The sequence below is a fragment of the Natrix helvetica genome, assembly GCF_964273705.1.
Source record: "Natrix helvetica genome assembly, chromosome: 6".
NCBI lineage: Eukaryota > Metazoa > Chordata > Lepidosauria > Squamata > Natricidae > Natrix > Natrix helvetica.
The window spans coordinates 36,529,576-36,541,713 of NC_138553.1; the positions used below are offsets into that span (position 1 = coordinate 36,529,576).

A 12,138-nucleotide genomic window follows, 5' to 3' on the forward strand; every position below is an offset into this window, starting at 1 on the left:
AAGTAGAGGGGATTATGAGGAATTGGGAAAACATTAGGATTTCCTAATGTTCCTTGGTATTTGTATACAATGGCTAAATTAAATGGGAAATAAAATTAAATCCTTTACAAAACTGATTTTTTAAAAGGAAACACTTATTTAATACATGAAAACATGGATGGTAATCCATACATTTAAAAATGCACCCTTTTTTATAATTAGGAAAATAATCAAACAATAAAGCATGTTTCCTATATTTAATTTATAAAAATACTGATGCTGGACTATGGGTATACTATTGTATAGAAATAACAGACCTGGTTGTAGCACAAAATTAAAAATCTAAGATACATTACTTCTTTAGCAAAGCAAAGCTTCCTACCAGCCAACGGACTCTGGTTCAAAAAACTGGTTAAGTACGTATGGTAGCGTAGTACATGAAGCCAAGGTATTCCCAGTTTGCCCTGGCTTTCTTTAGAAGTGACTCTTTCAACTCCGTCACTTTCTGATTTTGTCTCTTGTACAGAACACACGACGGGCATTTTATAAGTAACTTCGTATTTTCCTAGAATATCAAATATTTAAAAAAATAAAACACTGTAACTAAGCAGTAAATTTTAAGGATTTATACTGTGTTAAATTTAGTAATAGAATTAGCTATAATACATAGGTTCAGAACTCTGGACAGAGGTACAGAGCTGTAATACGTGTAATACACAGGTAGCTTGTGATCATTTTCCTCAATGGATAAATGTACAAGTATGTTTTTGACTCATGGTTTAATTGGATTGTGTGTATCTAATTTTAGGACTTGTGTGAGAGCAGATCATTTTTAGGTCACATTTATGCAAAATATTGAAAATTCATAAGGATTCTCAAATTTTTAAACCCTATTGTTTCTGTTCCTGTAAGCATATTTTGGGTAGCCTATCAGTGCTACCCAATAATCCTCTGCCAATAGTGAAGGCTTTAATTATTACATGGCTATCTTAAAGTTACTGACTAATCTGGTTTCTGGCCATTTCCTTCTGATTTTGCCAGACTTAGCTGTCTAAATCATGTATTTGTAATATACAAACATATGTAAATCAATATCTTTACTGCATTTTAAGCAACAAAATGATTGTTATTTTTCTTTAAGTTTGATAATACATTTGCTGGATATTTTAACGATTGCTTTATTTTGCCACCTGATAGAATTATGAAACAACTTATTACTGAAATGCATGATGATCAAACACTTGGGAAGATTGGGATCAAGAGCATAACAACATATTACTTGTATCATTTAATAATAGTTCTATAGAGATAACTAGCAAATTATATTATCTCAGCCAGAAAAATATTGCAATGTTTACAAACAATATAACTGAAATTAGATTTAAATGGATTTGTTTAGGACTCTAAGAGGCAATTTTTTTATTACTTAAAAACAAGTTTTTAAAGTAATAAATGGGTTTTTTTCCTCGTCACCTAAAATGGACAGTCATGAACACTCTAATTTTCTACTGTACCAACATTTAGACTAGGTAACAATATAATATGAAAAAGCAAATACCAGACAAAAAATCTTTGTAAGAAGAACTGAGATCCAGAAGAGCAAATTCAGGCATATTTTGTTGCATTCTTTGTCTCATGTGATACAATTTAATAGCCTTTCTTCCAGTTAATTGCTGATAAGTCAGAATTGCTTCACTGACCTAGATTTAAAATAGTAAGCTTAAAACTAGAAACATATAAAAACTACCGTACTAGACTAATTAATCTCATCAGAGTCAAATGTTGAGGTGAACTGTTAAAACATACTACAGTGATACAAAAAGGAATATTTCTGATTCTATACTGAAGAGAAGCCTTGAAATATTTAGAATTTGCAAAAGTTAATTATTAAATAAGCCTTTAAAATGTAAAATAATTTGAACAGCAATATTACTGAAATCAGCCATTATGATTTTGCAAGCTTTAACATACAGTACCTTAATGATACAAAAATAATCTTAAAGTTGAAATTACAACGCTTGTCTAATAAAGGAAATTCTCATTTAGTGACTAGTGAAACCAGCAATTAAGTCGTTAAGCAAAACAGTCACTAAGTGACTGTGTACACAATCTTATTTTAGCTTCTCTTTGCTTTACAGATCTGTTGTAAAGTTGCTTTTTCATCACTGTGAACCATTGCTAAACAAGGACTACCTGCATATAAAAGATTAAAAAATACTGCCCTTGTATCCTTCCTTTATTCTTTTCAATGTAAAATATAAATTCCCTGGAGTGTTTCTCCATCAAAAAGCTATGTGGGGAAGAAAATAAGCAAAGATAAATCAGATTAACAAAAAGCATCACAAACCTGTGCAGCACTTCTTACAGCAATCCAGGCTTGTACTCTGTACATTTCAGGAAGAGTAATTTCCCCAGAAGTAGCTGAAAGTCTGTTATTAAACTGAATGTAACAAAGATTGATTCAGGTTGGTACAAAATGATAGATTATGAGAAAGAGCTTCTATGTACATTTTAAAAATTACACTAACCGAAAAACTTCTGAAATGCTATGAAAAAAACAATCGACCTTAATGGAAACATATGTATCTACTCTGAAATAACTTCATTGATTTACTCAAATGTATGTAGAAAATTAGTATTTAATGGTTCATGTTCTTTTTCGTTATTCTCTGTCCCTTAAATGGAATTGCAATTTTGTTTGCTTCTTCCAGAAAGGTACCTGATATTCCTTCATTTCCCAGCAATTTCAGTACAGAATAAGCACTCTGAAACTCTGGCTAAGGTTCCTCAGTATAGTGCTAACAAGTGCTATGTATCTTTCCCAAAGGTCCCTGTCTCACCTGATATTAATTTTTTAAAAATTCTTTTTACTTTAAAAAAAAAAACAAATTCAGCATACAGCAAACAGAAAGATGGGCATCAATTTTACTTCTGAGATGGCCTCTGAAATCAAAAGCCGCCTTAGAATTTAAAAATGTTAAATACATGCAACACAATGCTTCAGTGCCAAGTATGCTTGCATGTTTACTCCAAATAAAATGACATGCCAGAGCGGTAAAGAGCAAGTAGGATGGAGAAAGAATTAAAAATAAATATATTTGCAATAGTGGTGAATAAAGATATTACACATTTCAAGTTACAAATTTTCCAAAGTGTCCTAGGCATTAAATAATATACTTCAACCACTATTAGCAATAGTAATTAGCACTTAGACTTATATACCGCTTTACAATGTTTTACAGCCCTCTCTATGCAGTTTACAGAGTCAGCATATTGACCCCAACGATCTGGGTCCTTATTTTACCGACCTTGGAAGGATGGAAGTTTGAGTCAACCTTGAGCCCGTGAGACCCGAACTGCCAAACTGCTGGTAGCCGGTGATCAGCAGAAGTAACCTGCAGTACTACATTCTAACCACTGTGCCACCGTGGTTCTTCTATATCATTTAATATAGAAAAAAACAGCTTTCTTCTCTCCTGTTAAATGACTACACTCCTGTGGAAATTTTGTATATTATTATTTTACCCTGTTGGGCCAATTGATAGCTATTTTATCCATGGCAGACAAGAGGGATATTTTGTATTTTTTGGCTGCTACATGATACATGAGCAGTTGAAATTATGCTGAAGAGCTGGTATTTGAGAAAGGGGATTAATTGTGCAGATTATTGTGGTGCTGTAGTCACAATCTGTTTTACCTGAAGCAAGTCAGTTTGATGATGATAATATTTTATTAGCATGCAAACAATAAAAAGGTGAACACTAGGCTCCCAGAAAGGCAGTGGCAGCTTGTTTAGCAGCTCTGAGTAAAGGCAAAATGTTTTAGATAGATCTCTCTGGGTGATCTTTTATTATTTTTCTCTTCCTACTGGTTCAACATGCTATCCATACTATCCCTGAGATGTGATTGATGAATAGGAACAATGTAATTTACTTGGCCACAGGTTTTTGACTGATTCTTCCCCCTGTTGTCATTCTCAGTCAATTTACTTCCCTTGAATGTTTTCACGAGGCCACTTTAAACAGTTCACTTGGGGGGGGGGGGAGATGTCAGATTTGGTAATGAATGCAACTTACTTGTGTAGGGTATCTTTTACCATGAGAGTGGGAACTTTAACTATCCTAAAAACATAATGCAGGGGATGATGTGAGAAAGTGGGACTTTCCTGAAAACAGCAGCTAATGAGAAGGGAATTTCCTGCCAGGTAGGCTATAGAAAGACTCAAGTATTTTTATTTAATTTCAATTACTTATTGTTGGTGTTAAGCCAATCACAGGCTGGTTTCATGTCTTCACATTAGATGATCAGTAAACCAAAAAAATTGCAAACAAAGTGGCTTCAAAAGGAGAGTTCTGGTCTATTCTGCATCCAAAGGAAGACAGAGCAATGTCAGGGACCCGATTGAAGAAAGTGGTTTCACAGAAAACTAGCAGAATTAAATTGGAGCTGCAAGATATGCTGGCATGGAGCAGATCATTTCAGGCCACTTCTGCAATGCATGATGTGGGATATTCAGGAAAATATCATTTCCAAAGTATAGCATTCCAATTATTCTTGAGCTGGGTGAGTTGTGGGGGGGGGGGGACAGATAGAAGAAAAGCAGAGGCCTGCAGATATGTACTCAAAGACTTATTAATGGGCTGTCCTCACACCAGGCAAGGGAGCTATGTGGATTTGCGCTTAGATACTCCACATCAATATTTCAGGGATCAGCATAATGCTGTTCTTCTCAACATGAGTTCCTTTCAGAGGGTCCACAAAGTGAAATAAATACTTTTAACATTTCTCAATTTTAATTTCTAATACAGTATATATTGATAAATGCAACCACATAAATCAAAGCTCCTTGGAATCGTCAATCATTATCAAAAATATAAAGTGGTCCTGAAACCAAAAAAGCTGAGAACTGCAGTAATAGTGTCTGTAGTGTAGTACCCTATTTTATATGCAGTATATATGTATATATAATATACACAGTAGTGTCTGTAGGAATTACCGTATTTTTCGCCTTATAAGACGCACTTTTTTACTCCAAAAAAGAGGGTAAAAATCTGAGTGCGTCTTGTAAGCCGAATGTAGCCACTGGGTCATCTGAAAATGGGGCAGGCAAAGAGGGGGCTGCAGAGATCGTGATGGCTGGAAAGGAGAGAGGTTTCGCTTTCAGAGCTCCCGCTCGGCTGGGCTCCCGAGAGGGCTTAGGCGGTGGTGGCGGTGGCAGCGGCTCCTCACATTGCTGGGGCGCTGCTTTAAGCTGCCCTCCTCCTGCAAACGAAAGGTGCCTCAAGGCTTTGGCTCCTGAGACCGGTGCGCTGCCATCCAAAATGCTGGTACCACGATCGCTGCAGCACCCGCTTTACCTGCCGCTTCTCGGGCAGTTCCAGGCGGCAGAGATCGTAGTAATAGCATTTTGGATGGCAGCGCACCTATCTCAGGAGCGAAAGCCTTTGAATCAAGTTTGATTGTGTCCCATCTAGCGTTCTCCACCCCCAACCCCAAATCTCTCCGGATCCGGGGAGATTTGGGGTTGGGGGTGGAGAACGCTAGATGGGACACAATCAAACTTGATTCAAAGGCTTTCGCTCCTGAGATCGGTGCGCTGCCATCCAAAATGCTATTACTACGATCTCTGCCGCCTGGAACCGCCCGGGAAGCGGCAGGTAAAGCGGGCGCTGCAGCGATTGTGGTACCAGCATTTTGGATGGCAGCGCACCGATCTCAGGAGCGAAAGCCTTTGAATCAAGTTTGATTGTGTCCCATCTAGCGTTCTCCACCCCCAACCCCAAATCTCTCCGGATCTGCTTATTGCTATTGCTGCTATTGCGCCCAGCTACTGTATCTCTTTGCTGCATGACAGATCCGGGCGGATTGTGGGTGGGTGGGTGGAGAACGCTAGATTGGGAAGTTAAAAGTTTTAGATGAGCCACCGGCTGGAGGGCTGGGGCCATGCAAGAAGCCCGCTCAGGCAGGGAAGGAGGGAAGGAGGGGAGGAGGGAGTGAGGATAGACAAGTAAGAGGGAAAGAGGAAAGAAAGCAGGAGGGCAGAAGGGAGGTGGAAGGAAGGAAAGAAAAACAGACACGCTGGAGGGAAAGAGGAAAGAAGGCAAGCAGGCAGGAAGGAGGCAGAAGGAAGGAGGGAAGGATGGAACTGGAAGGGAGGCAGGGAAGGAGGGAGGGAGAAAGGAAGGATAGGAGGATAGGGAAAGAGGAAAGAAGGCAGGCAGGCAGAAGGGAGGGAGGTGCAAGGAAGGAAGGAAGCATAGATAAGCAGGAGGGAAAGAAGGCAGGCAGGCAGGAGGAAAGAGGAAGGAGGGAACTGGAAAGGAGGCAGGAAGGAAGGGAAGGAGGAAGGGAGGGTGGAAGGAAGGATAGACAAGTAAGAGGGAAAGAGGAAAGAAAGCATCTGAATGTACTAAACACGAGTCTTCAGGGAAAAGATGGATACATTGTGAAAACTCAGCTGTCAGTTGATCTTAATGTTATGAAATGAAAAGTATGCCATTTGCAATTAACTTGGCATAAAATAATTCATTTGCATTTAATTGTTATTGTTCAAAGAATGTTCGGAAAAATGTTCGGCCCTCCAGCATGTTCACTTCATCCAATCTGGCCCTCTTTGAAAAAAGTTTGGACACCCCTGTGTTACATGGTTGACATAAAATTGTTCTTAAACTGCTGTTAACTTTATACAGTTGATATAAAATATTTTACTATAGTATTTGGTTCAGAATCTTTTTTTTCTAGATTTTCCTCCTTTAAAATTGGGTGCGTCTTATATTCCGGAGCATCTTATAGGGCGAAAAATACGGTAAGTAAATAATATCAAATGATAATAACAACAACAATGTTAAAATTCTATATCTATCTATCTATCCAGGCAGGGAGAGGGAGGGAGGGAGGGAGACAAACAGACAGACAGACAGACAGACAGCAGGCAGACAGAAAGACGTTTTTTCCTCATCTGCTCTTTGCGCCATGACTAACTGAACAATTGGGCGCAGCAACTGGATCATTAAATGAAGCAGTCGCTAGGATTGGTTGCAAATTTATTTTTCTCCTGTGCGCTGCTTGGAGACTCCAAGCATGGGTTAAATTCAGTCTATCTGTCCTAGGACTGAGTAGATTTTTCTTTAGCCATGCCTCCTGTGCCTCATTGAGGTCAGTTTAAAAACTCAGTCTGCCCGTTTCGACTAAATTTGGTGAGCTTCTCAGTTCTGAGCAGATAGACTGGGACTCTCCAGTACAGTTTTGTTTTTTTGTATAGTAGAAAGATTGTAGAGTATTATAGGTTTCCTTTGAAATTGTTTAATCATTGATTGTTAAATTGCTAAGAGGTCTGTTGGGGCTCCAGATTGCTGCTGGTCGCAAGCAGCAGGCAAGGGGTGGAGGTGCTTGTCCGGCGGCTGCTGGCGAGCACGGAGGTGTCAGGGGGCTCCTTGACTCCCCCCCAGCTGTCATTGGACTCTAAGTGACTCTGGAGCCTCCATTGCTTCTGACAGCTCTCCTCCATTCCTGGTTAGTACAGTGGCCAATTTGGAGGCGCGATATCGCGTGCCTCCTTGCAACAGCTTACAGAGGCTGCAACTGTCAGCGGAGGCTTGAAATCACGGCAAAACGGCGCAGCAGCCATTTTAAAGGACATTTTCGTGTCATTTTTGCTGAAGTTGCCTCGGAGGTCTTCGAAGAGCTGCACTTCACCCTCTCAGCCGCAGATTGCCACTGGGGAGTGACTGATCTTGTCCGGGACACCGGCAAGGTCTCCATTCCCTCAGAACAGTAATTGAACAGCATTGGAGTGGTTGGCCACCTGGTCATACTCCAGCTCCTAGAGCAGATCTGTGAGTGCTGTGGAGCCGGTTGGCTCGCACCTGGTGCCATCCTACTGCTGCTGATCCACCTTCACACCTTAGCCACTGCCAGCTTGGGAAGATCTTCAAGAAAGGCGCACAATGGCAGATGGAGGTTTGGTGACACAGGAGGACCTGGTTGGGCCCTCTTCAAAGCGCAGTAGGCCAGATCCTTCACCACAAGGGGGAAGAGAAGGAAGGGCACTGAAGGGAAGGATTCCCATGGCTCCTCAGGGAGCAAAAGCTCTCAAAGGGAGGAGGCTAGGAGGCACAAGACATCAGGAAAAGCCTCTGGGAAAGCCCAGGGACAGGCCAAACCCCCTGAGCGTAGGGCCTCGTTGCCTTGTCCTTTGCCTGATCAGTCTGGGGGAGGGGTCCCGTCTCCTCCTCAGGGGGAGCGTTCCCCCTCCTTGATAGATGAGGGGTCTCAGGAAGGGTCTCCTGATGGGAGGCTACTCTTCCCTGGGCTACCCGGATTCTCCCAGTTCCTCCATAAGGGAGGAATTAGAGCCCTTCCAGTGCTTCATTCACGAGGCGGAGGAATCAAGGCTTACCAAAGACAGGGGTCATCTCGCTCTATCTAAGGCTAGGCACTGTCAGCTGAAATGAGGGAAGTCATTGCCCAAGCCATCTCCCAGGGCATTGCCGTGGGTATCCGTCAGAAGGAATCCCACCCGGCAAAACAACCAAGTCCCGTCCACCTCCTGTTCAGGCCAGGGATTGGTTGCAAATTTATTTTTTCTCACCACTGTAAATGTGAACAATTACTTAACAAGGGCTGCTGTACATATAACAGTGATTCTTATACAACAATGGTAGGATTTCAATCACATTACCTTGCTCATTGTCTTGACATTTTGACCCCTCCCATCAATTCAACTTCATGCACAAAGCAATAACAATGTCTCTATATTCAGGCTTATATATTTATAGACCTGTAATATAATACTAAATCTGAGGTTTAAATATATATTAGCCTTAAAAACAATTTTACATACCTTCTGCTTAAATGTTCTTCCTTTCACAGTACCTGACGTTGGAGACTCTTCCTTGTTTGTACATAAATAAAAGTAAATCAGTGCTATCTCCATGTATGATCTTCTTATTAATCTGCAAAAAATAAATGAAAAAGCAAGGAATCCAAACATCTTAGTTAGCATTTGGCAAACATTTATATTTTTAAATGAATAAGTTTTATTCATCCAGCCCTTTTAAATGTCTTATGGTCTGAACTTTTCAGTGTAAATTGTATGTTTTAATTATTGTTTTCTTTTAACTGACATGCTAATCTAAATAACATAGGGGAAAAAACTGCTCACCCATAGTGCTGGTAACTCAGCAGGCTGAAAGTTATGGCATCCAGCAAGCTGTCAACAGCTAATTCTGATTTATTAAGACCTAATGAATCAAGTTGTCGTTCTATTCTTCCTAAAAATGATACATATGAATTTATTTAAAAAGATTTGTTTTTCCTGATAGAAATAATAAAGCAGAATACTATTTTCTTTTAAATTATATTTTTCTTAAGAATTTTTTAAAATGGCAATGAGAAAAAAAAAAGATTAAAAAATAAAGACAAATAAAACAAATGAGGAAATGGAATTTACTAGTATCAAGGAATTAAGTTTCAATGTTAAATATTTCATTAATTGGTTTTACGTAACTTAACCTATAGAAAATTACAAACTACAGATCACAGAAAACTACAGATCACTGTTAAAATCCAAATAATATATGAATATCAATAGTAGGAATCATCATAAAATAAAATTAAGAATGACAGTAAATTTTATTAAGCAGCTGAAAATCCAATTTCATTTAATAGATTATTAACATCTAGCACATTAAATTTTTATGTTAAGAGAAACTCAAACTTGCCACAAGTACATATTTAGAATTGTAATCCAAAAAATTTCCAAGTTCAATTAAATTCTACATCAGATTTACTTTTAGCATACTATACAAAGTTGATATAGGAGATGACCAAGCTTAGAAAGGGATCAAACACATCAACAGTGATGAGTCCCTTTATGCCACAAGAGATTTAAGATCAGCCCACCTTCATTTTTTTTACTTTTATCTACCACCAATTTGCTTTTACTGGTAGTAGTTCAGAGCTCTACTGGTAGTAGAGAGTTTAAACTTGCAACAAACATTTATACTCATTTAAACTGCCTGGATTTTCTGATTTCCCTGGGGCTTGACAGTTATTGGATATCAAGACATATAACCATAACTTAATTAGCCACATGTTTGCAGAGGGAGGTACACAGACAATACTTTGCAATAGGAAGCACAGAGTATACAAAACAGAATACTATAAACTGTTAGGGAGCTAGATTATCAGCTCTCTCGATCTCAGATGCAACATGAAATTTGAGCAGCCCTTTAGAAAAAAAATGAGTTGTTTTTTACCTTTTCGAAAAAGAAGTTCTGCTTCTAGATCCAAATCTTCTTTTACTGATGCTATGCAAAGATTTAGTGCTGTTTCTGTGTATTGTAGTGCTTTTAACCACTGCAACTCACTTTGTGGTTTGGATTTACATAATAATTCTAAAGTTAAGGTATGCCCTAGAAATCAATTTACAGAAAAATATTTCACCAATTATTTCTAAAGCAAAATAAAAGTCAAACATTGAATAAATGAAATGTAACCCTTTAATACAAGAAATGAATTATTCCAGACATATACTTTGCAAGTGAAATTTAGAAGTGCATACTTATATTTTCTCTAAACTACATACATGTAGTGTCTCACTTAATGATCCTAACTGACACCAGCAACTCCATTGCTAAGCAAAGCAGTCGCTAAGCGGGAAATTATATGGCCATGGCTCAGCTTTCCAGCTGTTTTGTTCTTCTACACATCAAAAGCAATCTGTCTATGCCAGAAGCAGGAAAGGGTTAAGCAGAAGAAAGACTGCCCACAGAAATTGCTTGCTTTTTTTCCTCCCCTTCCCCTCACTGAGAGAAGGCATTGGAGAAAAAACGATTTCTCGTAAATTGTAGTTTCTGTAAACTACAGAAGCACTGTAGCACTGTAAATTGTAGTTTCTTGCAAACCCTCTCTCCAATCTTTCTGCTCTGCAAGAGGAGGGAGTCAATAACGCAGCTCAGGTTCAAGAGGACAACATGTACAGACTGTAACAGTGATCATGTTGATTGAGGGATACAAAAAAAGTCGTACATAGTCATAAATGGGCTATAAAGTTATTTTTTCATCACCATCACAACTTTGAATGATCACTGAATGAATGGTTGATAAGCAATGACCTCCGGTAGAAAATAATGAACTGTGCCCACAGAATAACAAGAATAAGGCTAGGCTAATAATCAGCAATGTATTAATTCATTAAGTTCCAATTTTCAAAAGATTACAGACCTTGTGAAACCCCGGTAATGACAAGTGATTTATACCATGTGTTAATCAGACACTACAGCCAATGTAAAAATTTATGGAATTTTTAAAAAAACTGTTAGAATCACAATTGATTAATTAACCTAACATGTGAATTGGAATAATTGAAAGTCAATTTATCTTTGAAACAAACACTTTTGCAAAGGATCTTTCATGGAATGTTGATTTTAAATACAAAATCATATAACTTCCATAAGATTTATATTTTCTTAATTTTCAATCCATTGTATCTGTTTATTTCACCAATACTTTTTCATTACTCAAAGGAAAACATAACAGTTATGCAGTGAAATTTACAACCAACTCATTCCTGAAAACAGGAAAATCTGGTAGTCATGAGAGAATGTACTAAGGAAAGAAGAAACATATCAATTAATTTCTGCAGCTCTGTCTTTTAGAAAACAGGTACTACAGCTCAAAGCAAAGCTTCTGAACTTACAAAAGTGAAACATTTTGCAGTGATCAAGTGGTTGGTTTGAATGTGTTGCCATTGCCATGAAGGTTGGGGTTTTATGGTTTTTATATTATGGATTTTAAATGTTGTGAGCCACTGTGTGTGAGTTGGGTGCCCATATAAATGTGTTAAAATAAAATTTATCTAGCTTCCAAATTTAAGTAAGAATTTGCTTATACAGTGTGTTTGACTGAAGAATTAGGATTTCTGTCTTATAAAAAAGATTATTTTAATATAAATTCATTAAACATTATCCTGTTCATTTTATATAGTTTATATCTGCTATAAATTATCAAAAATATGAAACACAAAATAGTTGTAGGCATAGTAAGTTATAGAAAGATGTTTTCTTTACAATGTCTATATATATTGATGCTAGTCAAAAATTTATAGTATAACTTTATATATGAAATCAATAGATTCCACATACATTAAACCCCTTA

General features: G+C 38.0%; 1 protein-coding gene across 1 annotated transcript in view; it reads right to left on the reverse strand.

The window, feature by feature from the left end:
* CFAP54 (cilia and flagella associated protein 54) overlaps positions 1-12,138 on the reverse strand; it is a gene marked incomplete at its 5' end in the record, with an annotated part of 151,092 nt that overhangs the window by 18,159 nt on the left and 120,795 nt on the right. Inside the window, 6 exons of the mRNA XM_081958765.1 lie at positions 362-544; positions 1,538-1,679; positions 2,327-2,419; positions 8,822-8,933; positions 9,143-9,251; positions 10,239-10,394. Coding sequence (XP_081814891.1) covers positions 362-544; positions 1,538-1,679; positions 2,327-2,419; positions 8,822-8,933; positions 9,143-9,251; positions 10,239-10,394 — 795 coding nt within the window. The remainder of the gene's footprint in view (positions 1-361; positions 545-1,537; positions 1,680-2,326; positions 2,420-8,821; positions 8,934-9,142; positions 9,252-10,238; positions 10,395-12,138) is intronic.